Source organism: Girardinichthys multiradiatus, chromosome 3, assembly GCF_021462225.1.
Source record: "Girardinichthys multiradiatus isolate DD_20200921_A chromosome 3, DD_fGirMul_XY1, whole genome shotgun sequence".
NCBI lineage: Eukaryota > Metazoa > Chordata > Actinopteri > Cyprinodontiformes > Goodeidae > Girardinichthys > Girardinichthys multiradiatus.
In genome coordinates this window covers 4226614-4248860 of record NC_061796.1, presented here as the reverse complement: position 1 = coordinate 4248860, position 22247 = coordinate 4226614, and the positions used below count along the sequence as shown (strand labels likewise).

Below are 22247 nucleotides of genomic sequence, written 5' to 3'. Positions count from 1 at the left end.
ATTCACGTTTTCTGTTGTTGCTCTTTATTTCCACCCTCGCGTCCTTTTTAGAATCTTGAAACATTTTTTCCACACCTTAATTCTTCGAATACTATTTTATCCTCTCTTTCATCCAGACATGATGTATCTTTTCCTTTCCTTGTACAGACGTGTTCTGTCCTTCCCTCCACCCCCGAACAAGGGACCATCCTCTTGGTATATTAATGTCCCTCTTCTTCTCTGAGTTTCCTTCACCCACCTGATCCTTCATTTCCCCTCCTCCATCTACCTCCTAATACCCCTCTTCCTCTTCTCTGTCCACCTCTGATCCCATTTTTCCTCCTCCGTGTCCACCTCTGATCCCCCCTTCTCCACACTTCCCCATGATGCACTCCCCCAGAGAAGGAAGGCACATCCCTATGTGTGAGTTGCATTTGCAGGAGCCTGCATGTGTGGTGGCCCCGGGGCAGAGATGACACAGGCCCGCTGGAATGAGAGGGGAACAGAGTCTGGGCGTTCCTCTACAAACGCACTATTAAACCCACTGCAGTACACAATGAGCTCATCTTAATTCAGGTCAGATGTACATCCTGCTTTCTCTCTGTCTTTTAATTTTCACAATTTATTACCCTACATACAGCCGTCTATCTACTACTGCCACTCACTGCATATGATGAAGGCCTAATGTAGAATGGGAGTTCACCTTTTAGTATGGAAAGGCAGATCCGAGCATAAGGGTTATCTATAGATTTTGTAAAGGCCCTACACTCTGCACGAAGCATGGAGATCCATCGTTATCACAGTTTTGTGAAACCCAATTTCATAAAAAGCAACAATAAATATTGTTTAGTTTGAATAGTGAATTTGATGAGGTTAATTTTTGTTCTATGTAAAGCCCTTCTTTTTATCTACTCTCGTACTCACATAGATACATTAACACAGGTTATAAGATTTTATGCAAAATATTTTGCATACAAATTAACAAAATTCTAAAGAATCTTACCTTGTATTAAACATTGAACAATCACAAGCTTTATTACTAAATAAACCAAACAAAATGTACTTTCCCAACCATTTTTTTTGTATAAATCACACATTTGGCAGACGTCACTAACTGACAGCAAACCATGGTCCTAAATAATCAGTCGACATACCACCAAATCTCTCTGCAAAGACACAAGGGCCTTACAGCAAACCTATTTATCACCCTAGGCTTCGCATGAAGAGCAACGTGTATTTGCGCTACTTCCCTTAAAGGCAAAAACAAGGACCACAAGTAGCTGGGCAAGTAAGGTGTGAAAAATAGTGTGCATTTAAAGCAGCATGGGAAACAAAACCACAATCTGACTTCCTATAAAGCTTAGCATGGTGCATGCCGTGCACCCAGGGTGGAACATCACCAATAATGCAAGCTAATGTGAAAGAATGCTCAAAGGTTATCTGTAGAGATGAGGCCAACCATACATAAGAATCATGGATCACAAGTTCAAATTTGTTTGAAATGTGCTCATTTCTGCAAATCTATTGAAATTATATTCTTTTAATAGAAGTCCTAAAGAAGATCCTCAAAACATGTGTTGGTTAGATGGTCACAGACCAAAACTTCCTGACAAAAGCATTCAGTGGTTTGAGGATTGCAGCTTTTAGGTTCACACACTGATGGTAAATGATGAATCACTGGCACTTACTGTACTATTCACCTTCTAACTGACAGGGCCTTGCTAAAGTCTTCATACACTTTGGACCTCTTACATTTTCCCACAATTCAACCAAATGGCTTAATGTATTTTATCAGAATTTCATGAAACCAACACAAAATACTGGATATTTGTGAAGGGGAAGGAAATCTGAAAAGTATGGCGTGCTTTTATATTCAGGTCCTCTGAGTCGACATATTGTGAAACAGGTTTTCACTACAATTACAGTTGTATGTCTTTTGGAACTGTTTGATTCCAGCTTTGTACATCTAGACACTGCAATATTTAACATAACTTTGTAGAATAGCCCAGGCTTCACAGATTCTCAATTGGATTTAGGTCTGAACTTTGAATGGGCCATTCTTACAAATGATTTGATCTGACCAAGTTCCTTGAAACTCCTGCATCATTATGTTTGTTGTCCTGCTGGGCACCAAACATCTGCCTGGGTCTCAAGTCTTTTGCATCTACTAAAAGGTTTTACTGTTTTGTTGCCATTTATCTTAAGCTCCATTCATCGTCCTATCAGCCAAGATCAGCTTCTCTGTCCCTGCTGAAAGCAGGCATCCCCATGGCATGATGGTGCCATCACCATGTTCCTCTGTAGGGATGGTGTGCTCGGTTGAGGTGCAGGGCTAATTTCCTCCCACACATAGCATTTTGAGGGGAGGCCAGAAAGTTTAATCATCTGACCAGATAACCTTCTTCCACATACAGTATTTGCTGTGTCCATTACAGGAGTTTTGACAAACCTTAACCTGGTGCCTCTCGACTGCTTCTTTGATTGATGCCCTCCTTGCCCACCCTGTTGGTCAAGGTGGATGGCCATGTCTTTGTAGGTTTGCAGTGGAGCTATAATCCTTCTATTTTCAAATGATTGAGATGCTCAAAGTTAAACCTACTTCAAATCACATCACAACTTAATCCATGACCCTGTCTGCTTTGTTTCTTGGTCTTCATGATGCTGTTCATCCATTTTCTCTAACAAACCTCTAAAGCCTTCAGACAACAACTGCATTGAAACACATATGCACACTGCACTTTTCATTTATAAAGAAAACATTTTTAAAACCATGCATCATTTTCCACTTCTTCCACTTTACAAGAATCTACTTCTTGGTGCTGATCTATCAAATAAAATTCCCAAATGGTTGTGACAGGAAATGTTTGATCCTCTAAAGTCTTCATCCACACAAGTGAAATCAATCATTATGTAGTTAAAACGGTAATAAAGGGAAACAAGCCACGTGTCTTAAATTACAAGAAATATTTAAAGATGTCTTTAAATATTGTATTATCATAAATAACATGATATTTTCCTAAATGTGTACTGCAGTCATTTAATCAAAGTGGCTTTTTTTTTTAGCTTGACTGTAATACAGGTCCTTCTCAAAATATTAGCATATTGTGATAAAGTTCATTATTTTCCATAATGTCATGATGAAAATTTAACATTCATATATTTTAGATTCATTGCACACTAACTGAAATATTTCAGGTCTTTTATTGTCTTAATACGGATGATTTTGGCATACAGCTCATGAAAACCCAAAATTCCTATCTCACAAAATTAGCATATCATTAAAAGGGTCTCTAAACGAGCTATGAACCTAATCATCTGAATCAACGAGTTAACTCTAAACACCTGCAGAAGATTCCTGAGGCCTTTAAAACTCCCAGCCTGGTTCATCACTCAAAACCCCAATCATGGGTAAGACTGCCGACCTGACTGCTGTCCAGAAGGCCACTATTGACACCCTCAAGCAAGAGGGTAAGACACAGAAAGAAATTTCTGAACGAATAGGCTGTTCCCAGAGTGCTGTATCAAGGTACCTCAGTGGGAAGTCTGTGGGAAGGAAAAAGTGTGGCAGAAAACGCTGCACAACGAGAAGAGGTGACCGGACCCTAAGGAAGATTGTGGAGAAGGGCCGATTCCAGACCTTGGGGGACCTGCGGAAGCAGTGGACTGAGTCTGGAGTAGAAACATCCAGAGCCACCGTGCACAGGCGTGTGCAGGAAATTGGCTACAGGTGCTGCATTCCCCAGGTCAAGCCACTTTTGAACCAGAAACAGCGGCTGAAGCGCCTGACCTGGGCTACAGAGAAGCAGCACTGGACTGTTGCTCAGTGGTCCAAAGTACTTTTTTTGGATGAAAGCAAATTCTGCATGTCATTCGGAAATCAAGGTGCCAGAGTCTGGAGGAAGACTGGGGAGAAGGAAATGCCAAAATGCCAGAAGTCCAGTGTCAAGTACCCACAGTCAGTGATGGTCTGCTGCTGGTGTTGGTCCACTGTGTTTTATCAAGGGCAGGGTCAATGCAGCTAGCTATCAGGAGATTTTGGAGCACTTCATGCTTCCATCTGCTGAAAAGCTTTATGGAGATGAAGATTTCATTTTTCAGCATGACCTGGCACCTGCTCACAGTGCCAAAACCAATGGTAAATGGTTTACTGACCATGGTATCACTGTGCTCAATTGGCCTGCCAACTCTCCTGACCTGAACCCCATAGAGAATCTGTGGGATATTGTGAAGAGAACGTTGAGAGACACAAGACCCAACACTCTGGATGAGCTAAAGGCCGCTATCGAAGCATCCTGGGCCTCCATAAGACCTCAGCAGTGCCACAGGCTGATTGCCTCCATGCCACGCCGCATTGAAGCAGTCATTTCTGCAAAAGGATTCCCAACCAAGTATTGAGTGCATAACTGTACATGATTATTTGAAGGTTGACGTTTTTTGTATTAAAAACACTTTTCTTTTATTGGTCGGATGAAATATGCTAATTTTCTGAGATAGGAATTTTGGGTTTTCATGAGCTGTATGCCAAAATCATCCGTATTAAGACAATAAAAGACCTGAAATATTTCAGTTAGTGTGCAATGAATCTAAAATATATGAATGTTAAATTTTCATCATGACATTATGGAAAATAATGAACTTTATCACAATATGCTAATATTTTGAGAAGGACCTGTATGTAATGGAAACAACTGGGCTAAATGACTCTGTTAAGCCAAGAAGGAAGAATGTCACAATTAATAGCTTGTGCCCACACCTATCTCTATTCAGAGCTTCACCCCTTACAAGTCAAAAGGTTGAGGTTTCTACAAAACTCTGTGTCTCCCATGTCTGTCCTGTAATGTCCAACATACTTAACTGTGACTTTACTCTAGCACCAGCTGTGTATGATCAAAAACGCGGGGGCATCGAGAGCCTTCTGTTTGATATGACACGAACTGTGACATTAGGATCTGTTGGTTGTTTCTTATGCCTGGTTTTAACAGTTTTTTTGTCAATGCAGTTCCCCAAAGACCCAGCTCGAGGACTCAGAGCAGAGGTAAGGAGAGAAAGAGAGAAAAAGAGCGGTCTTCAGGTTTCACAGCTACAGGCTCGACTCAGTCCTGAAGTTAAAGCACTTGAAGAAAACCAATCCTAATTGATTCCAAGCCTCAAAGCTCGTTAGTAAACATTGTGGAGCAATGAAAATTACTTGTTTTCCTAATTCATTGGATGCTCATTCAGTGCAGAGGAACAAAACGAGGAAGCAGAGTAAAGTGAGATTAATTTAATATCGTTTGTTATCATTTAGTGATATATTCAAAGCACAGCTTCTTAAAGTGTTATAGGGTTTACAGGTTTTGGGACAGAGGTATAGATATGCCTCATACATTGTTGACAAGGGGGATAGCTAAATATTTTTAGCAATCAAAGTTTGAGCAAAATTCATTTTGTATTCTGACTGAAAAAGTTAGCAATTTCAACTCATCGCATAGAATCACTGCTTGCATGACCCGTTCAGGACAAATTCAATTGGAAAGCATGTTTTTTCATGTTGGATGTCCTTGTAAAGAGATCCTGCGCACAAAGACTTTAGTTGGTCCTAATGTCTTCCTGTGGAAGCACTGATTTACATCCTGCTGATGTAAAACTTTCCAGCTCGGTTTTCTCCTGTGTGAATCTCCTCTTCCTATTCATGTGTCAGGATTCATTAGTTACTGTAAACAAGTAGCACTTGCACAGATACAGCACGCTGATGAGCAGCTAGGTTTTTTCTCAAATAATATGTGTCACAGAAGTGACTTTTGGTAGTTCCCTCTTGCTTCCACAGCAATAATAGGATATTATTAAACAGTTACAAATTTCTCACCAAATCACTAAAGATGCTGTGAGGAATGGCAGAGAAATTGTGCATCAGAGAGGTAGGGAGCTCATAGTGACAGGTGAACTCAGGTGAAGCAGCGCCTAGCATGGTCTCTGTTACTGGCAGTGATTTGCTGCTCCTCCGATGAGATGAAATTCCATCCCTGTGCTCAACAAAGAGCCTGACGAGGTGTCAGTCAGGCTTAGAGATGGGCCTCCCATCCAATATTCAGCAGCTCCTTGAGCTATAAATCTACACAGGACAACTTGAACACAGGGCCAGCTTAACACTGAGCCATCTCAGCACTTATCTAGGTAGCGACAGGCCTACGTTACAATGAAAAAGCTCTGGCTCAAGTGTGACTTTGGCTGGAGCTAAAGGCATGAGGACTGAATTAGGACAGCTAATTGTTGTCAAAAAGCAAAAATGCAGGATTAGGTATAAAAAATCCCCCAAAGTTTGAGCATCTCACAGAGTACAGTTTGAGCCAACATCAAAAATGTAAAAAGTATTGAATGGCGACACTAAACACTGAATAAATGATAACTTGCTTTTCTGTATATTCTTTCCAATCTTCCACTGTACCAGAAAATTATTCTATGGTGGCTGGAATTCTCATACACATGAGAAAACTGTTTTAAAACATGATGAAATGCTAAACTCTTGTAAAGACCCTTATGGCTGAGGCTTGGAAAATAACCTCATCTAGTCCTCTGAGACCTTTAGCATGATCTGCTCCAGGACAATGCTGAATGAACAGCAAAACATGAATTTCTGGCCCCACATGCAGCACTCGAAATGTAACTAAACACTGACATTACCTCAGAGACGACAGAGGGATGACAGCTGGCACGAACACAAAGGACCAGGCTCAGCCTAAAGCTGTCACTATAATAGGGCCACACTTGAGGTGAGAGGATACAATCTGCCACTTGTCAAATAATGTTCTGTATGCCAGCATTTATTGCTATGCTGTAGCAAAACATGCTTCACATTAATGCAACAAATAAAGAGGATAAATGTAGACTCTGTCTACTTGTTGCCTTTAATGCTGATTTCTTTCTGGGTTGATTATGTGTTTGTGTTTGACTCACCCTATCTGTCTGTTGGTGGAGGGAGCCTGAGTGATGACTGAGCTGGACTGAGGAGAGGGAAGGGCCTGCTGTATCACTATGCTGGTATCATGGTTGGCCATCCGTGCGTGGGACTGCTGGTGCTGACCTTGACCTGCTTGGCCATGCAGTGAGATGTTCTGCAAAGAGGAAGTGAGAAAAAAGGCAAAGTATGCACAAGGTTAAGAATAGATTTGAATCACAAGTGTGCAAATTTGCAACCATTTAGCCATTCCTCCCCATAAAAACATCTTGAAACTGTAATGAGGAATTATATAAACTATCCTGTGCGAGCTTTTCTATGTTCCATTTGAGACAAACTGAGTCTAATGAAGACCAGGTTCCCTGTAAACTCTCTGTAGGCTCAGTCATGTCTAATAACAGCCATTGCAAAATAATTCTGGGCTAACAACATTTTGTATTTCCTGTAATGTTTCTTTTTATTTGTTTCTCATGTGGAGGTCTTTTCATTTGGTTCATTAAATGTTAAAATTGTACATCATTGGCATTAATGCCACTTTCATTTTCAGCTTTTCAATTTGAACAGTTCTTTTTCTTTAGAGCAGTAATAATGAATAACAAACATGTTTTGGTCAGTTCTTTTAAGGTTCAAAATTATACTTCTAGGCTCAGTTATCTCTGGCTGGATGTTTGACCATTTGTCTTGGCATAATTGGTACAGTTCAGGTAAACTGTTTCCTGGTTTAGACCTCCCTTTTAGGCGTAGCACATTTTTATCAGGTTTGAGGTCAGGGTCAGTTCAGAAGCTTGAAGTCAGGCTGCTTTATACTTTCTAAAATCCGTTTTGATGTGTGTTTCTTACTGAATCCCCCGGTTGTTACAGTTTTTCACCCATCTGACCCAAACTGTTACCTCCAACAACAGAAACTGGACAGGATGTCTAGGAATAACAAAGCAACCAAAACATTTCAAACCTATGAACTGGAAGAGGCTGAAACACCAGAGTCGCTGTTCTCTGTGAAGCTAGTTTATCAGTGGCATGGACAGAGAGGGTGCAGACCAAGAGAAAAAGTGCATTTTCCAATATTACCAACTTCAAGCTAGAGTACAATTTGCAGCAGCCCTCATGGAAAATTCAAATGTCTCCTAAAAAAGAGCTTTATAGCCACAGGAGAAGAAAATAAGCTATTTGGCCACAGTGATGAGAAGCATGCTAGTGAAGTAAAGGTGAAGCTTTCAAACTTAGAACACTGTGTCAACTGTCAAGCATGGTGCTGGCAGTCTCATTGTGAGGGTCTTTTTTCATTGTGATGAATTGAATAAAGAGGAAGGAAGAACACATGCATATTCTTCAACCTCACCTCCAATCAACAGTCAGATGCTTAAAACCTAGACACAGTTGGGTGTTCCAACAGGAAAATGATTCCAAACACACATCAAAACTGATTTTGGAATGGATCCAGCCAGCTAAGATTAAACCTCTGAATTGGTCCTGACCTCAGCACCACTGAGACTTTATGGACTGTGCTTAAAAGTCAGATCTGTGCCGGAAACCTAACGGACTTAAATGAACTCTACCATTTCTGATAAGATGAGTGGTCTGACATCCTGCCAGAATTATGTCACAAGCTCATTGATAGCTATAAAAACTATGTGGTTTCCCTGCAACCTGCTTCGGGACATTTAACCAAATTAGTATGGTCAATATATAACCTTAAGCCTGTCTGCACACCCTTCAGTCTGTTTGGATTAGACAAAATCCACAATAAATTAAAATATGTTAAATATTAAAATACTCAGTTGTTGTTTTAAATTGAGGGAAGTTGCTTATAATCAAAATCATAACAGTACTTCCACACCACCTCAGAAAAACAACTGTTAAAAGACAGATAAAGACGCAATACTATGTTTGACATTAATGTTGATGATGAGTAAATGTAAACCTGTAGATACAGTTTAATTTAATCATCAAACTAAATCGAAATATAAAACTGCCAACAGGGACTCCTCAGTTTTGGTGAAAAGTGTAAATGGACAAAACAAAGATCACTAACATCAATACATACAAACATTAGAAGAAGAGTAAATTTTCAAAATAGAAACACAACACAATCATTGCCTACTCAAAATGTACTGTTGCACAGCGCATAAATACGTGACTATTTTTCATTGTTTTCAGGAGTTTCAGTGCTTTCACTGGTTATCTCTGCCTATTGTGCGTTACACTCCTCCATCATCTTGCTCTGACTCGTCTCCTGCTGACTTAGCAGAGCCTCCCGTCATAAACCACACAGGCTGGGCAGGCTAGACATGGCTGACCTGAGCACAGACAGGCTCCTGAGCCAAACCCCCAGAAAACAGCTTAGCTGCAGGATGCACTGCACATCTTCCCAGACATTAAATAAGCAGTCTGTCTTCTGCTGATTTAACTAGTATCCATGTCCCAAGTGAAGGTGCCACAGGGCAGATCTATAATGCATAAATGATGATGGCCTTTGATGAATATAACATTTTGGGCCTCTGCTTTCATGCAAAACAGTCAGGCCAGTTTGTCTGGTTTTGCTGTTACTGCCAAGATGTTGTCTCAGTGGTCTGACTTTATTTCTTGGAAAAAATATGACTCCCCCCCTGAGAGATGGCTGATGAGCTGTTTGAAGTTACAGGTGAAGAACCTGCTCTCAGATCTGGTTATCTGTGGTGGGTGACAAATTTTCATCTGCTAGACCCGGTCTGTCACTACTGACAATACATGCATACCTTAAACAAAAACAAAAAACGAGAATAGAAGAAAGAATAACATCATGCAGCAACATTTGTGGTAATCGGTTTCTTAAAAGGGAGCAGTGTGGTTATGTGAGGTTTAGGGTGTTTTAATCTATCTGAGATGCTTTATCAGCTCACAGTGTTTAGGCATCTATTTGTGACTAGTGATTGCGCCAGATAGCGGTTTATAACCCAACCCATGTGGAAGGTTGTGGCTTTAGGTTTTTCTGGGTTGTTCGGTCTGAGGCTTTCTTCTCCATTTTGCAGTACCTGTTTACTGTCCTCTTGTTCTTGCGCTTTGCAAAAGTCCTGTTCAATGGAGCAGTCCAGGTCACTGAACAGTCCAACCTCTTCACAGTTCTTCAAGAATCGGGTTGGTGTGGGTGTCTGGTCTGGGAATCAAAGAGCATTTTGTCAAGTTTTAGCACTTAACTTATTAAAAGCTAATATTATTATTTTGTCATGACATGGCGGCATTATAAATGTAAAGTGCAAATAACTGAGTAAACATTTAGCCTTTCTCTTTTTTCGATTGTAAGTTTTATCTAGAAGGAACTGTTTGGTAATAAAACAAACCGACACACCGCAGTTATCATGTCTACATGAAAAAATGTCCTATTTGCTGTAAATGAAATAATAACAGAAACCTTCACTATCTTTTCTGATTTTTATTGGTTATGATGAATGTTAATCTAACTTATTCCAATTTTTTTAAAGTTACGTTTCCCTTTTCTGTGACCTTGGAGTAATACTGAAAACATACTGATCCTCCCTCTGGTTCACAGAATGTACAGTGTCTCACTAAAGTATTTACCCTTTAGTAGAATTGATTATTGCAACAGTGTCTTCACAGGTCTGCCTAAAAAGTGAATCAGACAGCTGCAGTTGATCCAGAACGCTGCTGCCCATGTCCTCACTAGAACTAAGAAAGTGGAGCACATCACCCCGGTTCTAAAGTCCCTACACTGGCTCCCAATAGCTCAGAGAATAGACTTTAAAATACTTCTGTTAGTCTATAAATCACTGAATGGCTTAGCACCAAAATACATTACAGGCTTGTTGTCAGTGTATCAACCAGCCAGACCTCTCAGGTCTTCTGGCTCAAATCTACTCTGCAGAACCAGAACCAGAACCAGAACCAAAACATGGAGAAGCAGCTTTTAGTTCTTATGCACCACTAATCTGGAATAAACTCCCAGAAAACTGTAAAAGTGCCGAAACCCTAAGCTGCTTTAAATCAAGATTAAAAACCTATTTGTTTAAAGTGGCCTTTGACTGTGCCATCTAAACATTGTTAGTTAAGTTTTCAGTCCAATTTTCCTTTTGTTTTCTTATTCATCATTTTATTCTCTTTATTTTTTTTTTATTCAATTCAATTCAATTCAAAAATACTTTATTAATCCCAAAGGGAAATTAAATGTTATAGCTCATATTATGAAGGTTTCTTCAAAGAGCCGTTGTAGATGCTGATGGCTGTGGGCAGGAAGGATCTCCTGTAGTGCTCCGTCTTACAGCAGATCTGAAGAAGCCTCTGACTGAAGACACTCTGTTGTTGTAGGACAGTCTCATGAAGAGGATGCTCAGGGATCTCCATAATGTTCTTCATTTGATGAAGAATCTGTCTCTCCACAATGATCTCCAGAGGTTCCAAAGGAGTCCCCAGAACAGAGCCAGCCTTCTTTATCAGCTTGTTGAGCTTTTTTAAGTCTCTGGCTCTGATGCTGCTTCCCCAGCAAATGATGGCAGAAGAGATCACACTCTCCACAAGAGACTTATAGAAGATACCTCTGTTGTTTGATTTTCTGTATCATTGTAATGTTTTTCCTTATGTACAGTGCCTTGAGTGCCTTGATGCTGAAAACGCTATATAAATAAACTTGACTTGACTTGACTTGATAATGTGCATTGGTTTTCAGGTGCCCCTCGGTCAACACTTTCTAGAACCATATTTCACAGAAATAACAGCTCCAGGCTTTGAGGGGTATGTTTCAATTAGATTGGATGATGAGCAGCTGTGATCAGATTCTCAAATGGGGTTTAGGTCTGGACTTTGACTGGGCCATTCCAACACATGAATATAATTTGTTCTAAACCTTTCCATTGCAGATCTAGCTGTATGTTTAGAGTTGTAGTTAAGTTTGAAGCTGAACTTTGGACCCTGTTTCATGTCCTTTGCAGACTCTACTAGGTTTTCATCCAGGATTTCCCTGTAATAAACTCAAACCATCTTCCTGTCAACTCTGACCAGCTTCCCTGTCTGTGCTGAAGAAAAAAACAATCCCCACAGCATGATGCTCCCACCACAATGCCTTTATTTTGGTCTCATCTGAAAGCAGCACTTTCTTCCACATTTTTGCTGGCTCCCCATTATGGCTTATGGCAAACTGCAAATAGGACTTCTTCACTTGTTCCTTCAACAACTTAACCATAAACGCTGGATTTGTAGAGTACACAGTTAACAGTTGAACTGAGCTGTGGATCTCTGCTTTTCGTCCATGGGAGGGCCATGGCTGCCTCTTTGAATAATGCTCCCCTTGCCAGGCTGGCCAGTTTTGAAGGTGAACGGCAATGTCCTTGTAGGTTTCCAATTGTCCCTCGCTTTTTCTATTTTCAGATGATGGATTGAGCAGTGCTCTTCCTTCACTAACGTTCTCTAACAAACCTCAGAAGACTTCACAAAACAGTTGCATTTATACTGAGATTAAATTAAACACAAGTAGCTCACATTTTCTAGGGGGATCCAAGTAAAGGGGGTAGAAATATAAAAGACATTGTGACAAAATAAGAAAAAGGTTTTATGAGTTCAAGGCACTCTAAGTTACCGTCACCCATTTGGTTTTTACAGAGAGATGTTACCTAGACAGCACCATTTTTGCAGACAAAGAACAGATTCCTCCTGCAAAGAGGGGGGTCTCAGCCAAGCTGCAGCATTCAGCCTGACGTCCTGGGGGGGCGGGGTGCCCACATATCAGGTTTCAGACAGTTGAAGGTGATTTTAGGATCACGGTTGTTTCAAAGGCTAAAAGCATCCTTCATGGTCTGTTTACTCATTCTGGCTAGACTGGGGATTGACAAAAACTTTCAACATGACCTATGTACCCAAAATACAGCTTTAGCCACAAAACTATTCAGTCTTGGTTTTAGTGAGTGAGATTTTAATTTAGGCTCTAACTGAAAAAATAAATAGTACATTTTTTTTGTCCAGGATACTAGTCAGTGGAAAGCAAACAATGTTCATGTTAAGTCCAAGCTAAGGAGACTGGTTTGACACATTACCACGTATGACTAAGCTCTAGCTTATGGGTATTGTTAAACTGCTGAGCATTTTCTCCTGAGTTCAACATGTAATTCAGAGAAGTTGTAACTCAGACAGCAGGCTATGAGACACCCGGCCTAGAAAATCTGATCCTGTGGTCCAAGCAGTGTAAATAATAAAGGGGATAGAATGTGGTTTAGTTAGACAATAGCTGGGGAGGCATCATGCTTCTAGGAAAAGGGATCTACAGGGGTTGGACAATGAAACTGAAACACCTGTCATTTTAGTGTGGGAGGTTTCATGGCTAAATTGGACCAGCCTGGTAGCCAGTCTTCATTGATTGCACATTGTACCAGTAAGAGCAGAGTGTGAAGGTTCAATTAGCAGGGTAAGAGCACAGTTTTGCTTAAAATATTGAAATGCACACAACATTATGGGTGACATACCAAAGTTCAAAAGAGGACAAATTGTTGGTGCACATCTTGCTGGCGCATCTGTGACCAAGACAGCAAGTCTTTGTGATGTATCAAGAGCCACGGTATCCAGGGTAATATCAGCATACCACCAAGAAGGATGAACCACATCCAACAGGATTAACTGTGGATGCAAGAGGAAGCTGTCTGAAAGGGATGTTCGGGTGCTAACCCAGATTGTATCCAAAAAACATAAAACCACGGCTGCCCAAATCACGGCAGAATTAAATGTGCACCTCAACTCTCCTGTTTCCATCAGAAATGTCCGTCAGGAGCTCCACAGGGTCAATATACACGGCCGGGCTGCTATAGCCAAACCTTTGGTCACTCATGCCAATGCCAAACGTCGGTCTCAATGGTGCAAGGAGCGCAAATCTTGGGCTGTGGACAATGTGAAACATGTATTGTTCTCTGATGAGTCCACCTTTACTGTTTTCCCCACATCCGGGAGAGTTACGGTGTGGAGAAGCCCCAAAGACCACCCAGACTGTTGCATGATCAGAGTGAAGCATGGGGGTGGATCAGTGACGGTTTGGGCTGCCATATCATGGCATTCCCTTGGCCCAATACTTGTGCTAGATTGGCGCATCACTGCCAAGGACTACCGAACCATTCTTGAGGACCATGTGCATCCAATGGTTCAAACATTGTATCCTGAAGGTGGTGCCGTGTATCAGGATGACAATGCACCAATACACACAGCAAGACTGGTGAAAGATTGGTTTGATGAACATGAAAGTGAAGTTGAACATCTCCCATGGCCTGCACAGTCACCAGATCTAAATATTATTGAGCCACTTTGGGGTGTTTTGAAGGAGCGAGTCAGGAAACGTTTTCCTCCACCAGTATCACGTAGTGACCTGGACACTATCCTGCAAGAAGAATGGTTTAAAATCCCTCTAACCACTGTGCAGGACTTGTATATGTCATTCCCAAGATGAATTGACGCTGTATTGGTCGCAAAAGGAGGCTCTACACCATACTAATAAATTATTGTGGTCTAAAACCAGGTGTTTCAGTTTCATTCTCCAACCCCTGTATAACTCATGACTCCAAGATCGTCAACTGTACTTCAAAATTGTCTCACAACCATTAGGCAGGGAGAAAAAAGCACAACATGGCAACCAGTCAGATATCAGCATCTCTTTTATCGTGCTGAAGTGTGGACGAACGGTATGAAGAAGAAGGACTGGAGCCGTAGGCTAGCACACCGTATGATTTACATTACTGTAAACAGCATGTATAGGCCTCGCCATAAAGGTTTGCGATGACGGATGAGTATGCCTGTGGTTGAATCACTTTGGCACACCTCTGCATCAGAAACCTGCTGGGCTGTAGCAGCAAATCAGTCCGCATGGATGCTGGCGTAACCCACCTGATAACATGTTGTCGTTCTTTATGGACGGGAACTTAAGGGTCATCTCATGTTTGTGACGATGAATCATCAGATGGTCCTCTGTGGGAAAACGCTGTTTGGATTTTAAGACCAGGAGTTGTGTAGGAGAAAAGATGAGAAGAGTAAATAAAAAGTAAAATGGGAGATTTTAGAGCAAAAGCAAAAATGAGTCATAGAAACCAATCAAACCAGGAAGCAGCTGCCAGATAGCTGCCGTAGCCCTAAAATAACACACACTGGCTGTTTGCTTTCTAATTAGATTTGATCTTCACTCTGTTATCTGGTAGATATGTGCACATATACATCCTGTGTGCATCCACCCCTATATGTGCATATATGGATTTACACTAACCTGAGAGCAGCCAGGAGCGTTGCACACGAATGGCCTTTCCTGGTCTGAGTTCATCCCTCTGGCCAGCGTCTCATAAAACTGCAAGAAAGACATACAAAGAAATCCAAAACAGGAAATGAATGACTCTAAATCCCCTACCAGCACTTTACTGAACAAATACACTGCTACTGACAGCACAAAGTGACTACCAACTCTATTATTGGTGCTAAGGAGTGCAAATCTACCTAAATTAAATTAGGACTTAAAAAGTAAGACATTCAGTACGTTTAACCCAATTAGCAAGTATATAAAAACAGACACATATTCAAATGGATGGAGTATATTCATGGCCAGGGTGATAACATATTCTAAAGATGTGGATTATTAAAACTTATTCCAAAAAGATTTATCAAATCACAATTTATCAAATCACAATCATGTGCCCAATATAGCAGTTGAAAAGGACTTTGGTGCAAAATTTCTATGACATAAAATTTTAATTGACATACATTACCACCCTGCATACAAATAAGAAACTTGGCCAGTTAAATAGACTCTCAACGGCCCTTGACAAAGATTCGGGTGGCCAAAATGTTTAAGCCAGTGTAAAGTTGTAGGAAAATGACAAGAGAAAAGTGAGGAAAGTATTTGCAACTGATATTGTCATCTTGATATAAAAAAAATCAATATCACAACTGGATGTTTTCCTTATATAATGAAAACCTGCAAATTAATACATCGGCAGAATCCAAATAAAATCTTCAATTACTGCTAAACACAAAAGATTTATTTACATTTCGCTCACATCACATAAATCACATAAAAAAGCAAATAGGCATTTAGGTTATTTTTGTGCGAAAAGAATGATGTGATAAAACGTGTTTTAAATATATATAATTAATCGGTTACTTCATGCCAAAACCTGTTAGGTCTTCAGATACCTATTCATAACACAAAATCACCAAACACACTTAGGTGAAAAAATAAATCTTAAATAGAAAACATTTTAATTGAGTCAATTCACACCTTGATATTTTGGGAATGTAGTTGTTTAAAAGAGTTTTGAAATAATTTAGTTGATACTCTTCTCTGTGGAGGAATAAAAAAGGGGAGTGGTGTCAGGACAGGCATATATAATTAGACGGTGAAGTCCATTTGGTCTAAAACAAACAACCTTAAACATTAGACTTCACTAAAGGTGATAATGTGTTTCATAAGAGCACAACATCCGTCTTATCAAAAATAAAAAAACTTCAGCTGTGGTTTTTGTTTTTAGAAGAGAAAATAGAGGACAAAATACTCCAGAGAGATGTGTCCCTTGACACTGTGATTAACAGAAAATAAAACAAAACAATTAAATGGAACAATATCATAATAAAAATCAAAGAAATGCTAATTTTCAAAATGAAATCCTGCTCCTTATTTATGTGCAAAATGTAAATTGTTTATAAGAAAATAAAGTATCTGGTCAGCATTCAAATACAGGAGGACATGTTGTTTTTCACCATTTTATCTAAACCAAAACAGTAAAAAAAAATAACTTAATGGCATTGATTCGCTGATCAGATGAGTCATTTATTGCATTTGCATGACGCCTCGAATTTAAATTAAAATAAAAATGAACAAAAATGATTGTTTCATCCTAAACATCTGAACAATCTCGGGTAATGTTTATTTGGTGGATAAAAGAAAACCAAACAGCGCCTGTTTATGCCGAGTCGCTCCACTGCAGAAAGTTTAACATGATACTCTGAATGCTGGCAAGGCTTCGGACAAGCAAAACAACTAAAATGGTTACGGTGAAATAAATGTGAAAAACAAATATCTGTTCATGAGTAATTTATTATTTTTGAATTTTCCACATATATTTAAGTAATTTTTATCTTGTTTCTTTCGTTAAATATTTGAGTTTGCGCAACATGATGAATTTAAATAATTTTTTTACATGATGAAGAGCATCGTTATCTCACTCAACAACATCAAAACAAATTCATGCTTGAAACCCTTTTGAATAGTGCAGTATATTTTAACCTATCATATGTGAATTTTTCCCAGGATGATAATGTCAAACGCCAGATGTACAGCACATTAAAGATGTCGTGCCAGATGTTAAGGCAGTATTAGCATTAATCCGTAGACCTGTTATAGCTTTAGGTTAGGACTTTGTGACAAACTAGTAGATCTGTTGGTGTGGAGGACGAGTAGAAACACTTCCAACATACAATGTGTCTGTGGACTTAGAGATTGCATTGGTATGAGATTCATATTATGTCTTTATTAATCAATCAAGGTGAGTTAGGAAACTGCAAGTATGCAAAATTAAACTAGTTTTTTGTTGTGAAACGCTGAGACAAAATCTGCATCAGAAGCTAAACAGAATATCATTAAACGTTTGTGACTTTGTTGTGTCAAATTTAAAAAGTTTCACCTTCCATCAGGTGAAACTTGCCTCTGAAAACAAAGACTCACTATTTTATTATTCACACATTTTAAATGGTTCTACAGTGGTGTGTTTCTCACTTCATTTTAACCTGCCACATGTACGCTGACAAGAACTGCAACACACCTGTAATTCAGCCAGAGCTACAAACATGAGTACTTTCATACACTACATGTGTCCCTTTTTCATGGGAACAGACTATTTCCTCAAGCGCCGTCAAAACACTCTAATATTGTGTTATGTCAAGCAGTGGTGTTTGCCTAACAAGCTGTGCTTCATGAACCAAGTCTGCAGAACAGGGTCTGGACAGGGTCCTTCTGTCCGAGAGCAGAGTGATCAGGTCTTATTTTCTTTCCCCTGTTGCTCTCAGCCTCCTCTACATGGGCTCTAAAAACTCACCTGATGATCCTAACCTTGAATTCATACTAACCAGAGGATGACAGCCAGTTGGACCAGCACCTGCAGACCTGTTGTTAGTTATTTCTATGCTGAATCATTTTCTGCCACATTTTTAACTCAAATGTTTAACTTTTCTTGTTTAACTTTTTCTTGTTTAACATTTATTTTCTCATGCTCTCTATATAAAGCTTTAATAATGTGCTAATGATTGTCACTGGAAAACGTTAATTAAAACAAGATAAATCCTTAGCATGATGATTAAAATAATGCAAAAAAAAAAAAAGTTTTACCTTCCTGTTCCTAAAATTGTATTTGATTATTTTAGGACATTTAGCAGGAAATTCAATACATATGATGCATAAAACTCAACTGTTATTTCCAGAAATGCCTCTGTGAATTCCCCAATACCTTTCACACTTTAGATTATGGGTACTCAACGCCCTTCTCTTGGAAAGGGCACTTGGCTCACGTTTTACATAGATGTTTTAGTTTAGCAGAGGAAATTTGGTTACACTTTAACATTAACTGAACCCTGATGTGCGCGAGCTGAAGGATTAGGGTCCAGCGTTTGGTTTCAAGAGAAACTGGGGAGGAATTATCCAGGTGGGCCACGCATTAGAATTTAAACAATATGTTAAAGAAAAGACGGGTCGAAGTGTAGAGGGATCGAAGCAAGCATGAACATGCAGAGCAATTCAAATCTATGCGTTCTTATAGCCTTGGCTTTTGACAGCATAAATTCAAGGCAGCATAGTTTCTGTCCTGAATGTCTGTGTTTGATCCAGATGTGTAGCTAAATTAATTCAGATCTAAACTTGATTTTACTGCAATTCTCTTACGCAACAAAAAAGGTTACTATTGTAATAAAACCCCTAAACTGAAGAAACACCTTGACATCCCTGCAAGAAATCACAAATAGGCCTGAGTATTAACAGTACTACTATGAAACAGAGCTCTGGGGCCAGACTTTTGACTGAACTGTCACTTTATTCCTTTTTTTTTTTTTTTTTTTTTACATTGGCTCAATGATTACTCATGGAACCCTGAGCACTGGAGCACCCATCAACAAACAAACTCAGTGTGGGTCACATTTCACCAGTGCAATCAGGCTCAAGACTGCAATCAAGCTTGTGCAAAATACGGGAAGAATCTACTGCATGGTTACAAATTCAAAAACAAGTTACAAGACTTCCTGCTTTACCTCACTGTCTGTTGCCATTGTTTTTAAATTGTTAATATTATGTTGTGTGACGTTTTGCTTATGTTCCCTTAGTAGTAAAATTTAGCTACAAATAAAAACCTGATTTAATATAACATTTCAACGAGACTTTAAAACATTTCAAGCTTTTGTTGCATGTATTTCTTAACAGAAATCAGCTGTTTTCATATGTTTTTACTTTGTCCTCACAAAGAACCAAAAGAACAAGTCTTAATACTGAAAACATTCCTGTTTGGTATTTGTTGCTACTAAAAAGTTTTAAGAGTGAGTTTTAATAAGCTGTTTTCATACATTTCTATGTTACTAAACAAAAACGTTTTGTTTCTACTAAACAATTAAAATCCAGCCTTGCATCTAGTTTTAATTACCAAGCCTATTCTCAGATATGTTCATAATTCATCAAATCACAGGGTAAACCGTAAAACCGGAAGCGTGATTTACTGTGTACATGAGAGAAAAGTGGTTATTGACAGTGCTGTCACATAAACATAATGACAGCGGCCGAGGAGCAATCATATAATTAAAGCGTGTTTCTTCCCTTCAAGTCGTATAGCAACAAAGCGCGCCTCGTCAGCACAAGCTTACTGAAAGTAACCCTTAATATCTCCGCGCTTAATCAAATGTCGACCAGCCTGCAGGATGACGTAATGTTGCTCACTTTGCTTTTCGGGGAAAATAAAAAGACGGAACTATAAATTTCATAGAAACAGGCGCTTCGTTTGTTTTTTCTTTAACTGGCATGACAGAAGAGGTTTTCCAGACAATCATTGGTGAACCGCAGCACGCAGAGTCCGGGACGGTCGCCGGCTGCGCTTTATCCCTAAACGGGACAGGCGTGACATTGATGCAGAGATGCAGCCCCAGCAGCTCGGAGCCCACAGGAAACTTGAAAGAAGCGCCACAATGAAGTGAAATCGGCGAAATTTGCATGAACCAGTTTAGAAGCTCAAATGCGGGCTGCGCTGAAGAGAAGTCCTGCAGACTAAATAGACGGAGAGCTGCAGCGGCACTTGACTCCGCGTTCAACTTCAACAGCAACTACAGGCCCACACATTGGCAATGAAGTGAAATGACAAACCCTTAAATCTAACAAAACTCGCGACAGACTACATAGTTGTTTTAGGTGCAAGCTTGAAACTTCGCGAGCAGGAAGAAAACAAACATCATGATCCAAACTGCTGGAGCGAACAAGAAAACAAGCTGTTGCATGAAAGAAAGAAAGTCAGAAAAGTCGCTTATAAAATCAAAGTCAACAAACCTGCAGAGGCTCGTGCACGAGGGTCTGCATGGTGACAGGGCTTTCAACTTACCAAACAAGTGCAGAAAACGTGAAGCAGCCTCTGAGAAGAAACCACGTTGGACTGAGAAAGGATTACAATGCGATCTATTTAGAGAAGCATAACGTCACCCCGGGGTGACGTCACGTGGGATTCCTGAACTTCTAAATCATAGCGGGCCCTGCACGAGGGAGGCGGCGCGGGTGGAGCAGGGTGGGGTGGGGCTAGTGGAGGCACGCCCCGAAGCATGGACGGGACACCGGCTGGTGCTGGAGTGGGTGTGGTGCGACACAGCAGGGTGACCGCTGCTGACCAGTCAGACTGTCGGGTTAACTGACTGGAGGCAACAGTTTGATGCTGAAGTGCAACCAGGATCCAGACTCCGCTGTAAATGAATTTAGAGCTATTTAACTAATTTATTTATTTATTTTATTATCTAAACGTTCATTAAATATATTTTCTCTTAATGCGAATATGTTAAGAGCGCATGCGCAGCAAATACTAGAGCAGCTTGTTGGGATGCTGAAGTGTCATTTTTGTTTGTAATTTTCATTTTTTTTAGGTTAACATAATTAAGTTATTACTATTTATTTAATACACAAATTATCATTCTTACAAATGCTAAGGTATTTACATTAAATATCTGCTTTTTTTCATATATCACCTATTGGTTTTATCTATCCCTTTCCTATTATAAAGTAAAAATTTAAAATATCAGAGAATAATTAAACTAAATTAAGTTTGAAATTTATAACAGTTGAACCCAATATTCTCTATTGCACTAAGCACGCACCAGTTACCAGTGCAAAAGTATACTGGTTATACTGAGATTTTAACAAGTTATGGCTTCAAATCTGAGGAAATATTCCCTTATATTCCATTCCTACAGTTTAAAGTCCTTTTATTGACATGCCAGGGGAAGTGCTGGACTAAGCACAGTTTATTCTAGCTGTAAATTACAATTGACAAGCCAGGAACAGCATGCCTGTTTGAGTGCATGCCCTACCTGAACACAGACAGCGCAGCCCATTATCCAGCTATCCACTTTGTTGTCGTTACTTTGTAGAGAGGAGGATGGCATTAATATTCTGAGAAATAAGCACTCAAAAAACACTACATTATTTTAACAGCTTCTTATTACTTGTTTTTACCTACATTACTATTACAGATACTCTTGCTATCACTATATTAACATGTTATATTATTTTAGCCACATTAGGAAACAAATGCTACTGTTCTGTTTAAAATATAATAAAATAACAGTTTTTTAATTTTGTTTTAAATAATAAAAAAAACACTATCATAACCAGTCTGATCGGAGATGTGCTTTCAACAAAAGCAAAAAAATGTAACACATAAATAACCTTTGGTGGTTTTTCTGAAATGTGGGCTTTAGCTCGAGCACATTAGAAGAGGTTTAAACATCTTCTGTGCACAACAGCTCTGTCAGTGACCTGCTGGTGCCAACTGGCTGTGATTTCTTGGGTCACAGACAGTGGTAGTAGTGAAGCCCTCCTCCACTTCAGGGATTAATGACTCTTCACACATTGAGAAATGTTTACCACTGGCCTGTGGCCACTCCACTAGACACACTAAGAGCTCTGTCACCGAAACAATAATGCAGTCTGAAAAGTCCTCATAACTCAGAGCCTCTCCGCCTCTGTCTTTTAACCAGAGCTTTAATCAACATTTATGACATCCCTTTGTCTCTTTATTGCCAATATATTTCCGAACCAATCCAAACATTATGCTTGCAGAAGAACAGACTATTAAGGCTGGAAAGAGCCGATACAGTGTGGGTC

At 39.7% G+C, this 22247-nt stretch overlaps 1 protein-coding gene across 4 annotated transcripts in view; it reads right to left on the bottom strand.

Moving 5' to 3' along the window:
• creb5b (cAMP responsive element binding protein 5b) overlaps positions 1 to 22247 on the bottom strand; it is a 70255-nt gene that overhangs the window by 40369 nt on the left and 7639 nt on the right. Inside the window, exons 1-5 of one of the 4 annotated variants that reach the window (XM_047362014.1) lie at positions 20479 to 20615; positions 15132 to 15209; positions 14759 to 14852; positions 9925 to 10046; positions 6913 to 7070 (exon numbers count right to left, since the gene is read on the bottom strand). In XM_047362014.1, coding sequence (XP_047217970.1) covers positions 6913 to 7070; positions 9925 to 10046; positions 14759 to 14852; positions 15132 to 15185 — 428 coding nt within the window. In that variant the 5' untranslated portion in view covers positions 15186 to 15209; positions 20479 to 20615. Of the gene's footprint in view, positions 1 to 6912; positions 7071 to 9924; positions 10047 to 14758; positions 14853 to 15131; positions 15210 to 20426; positions 20616 to 22247 lie in introns of those variants that run through there. The other 3 variants (XM_047362013.1, XM_047362016.1, XM_047362015.1) reach the window with 3 other exon arrangements.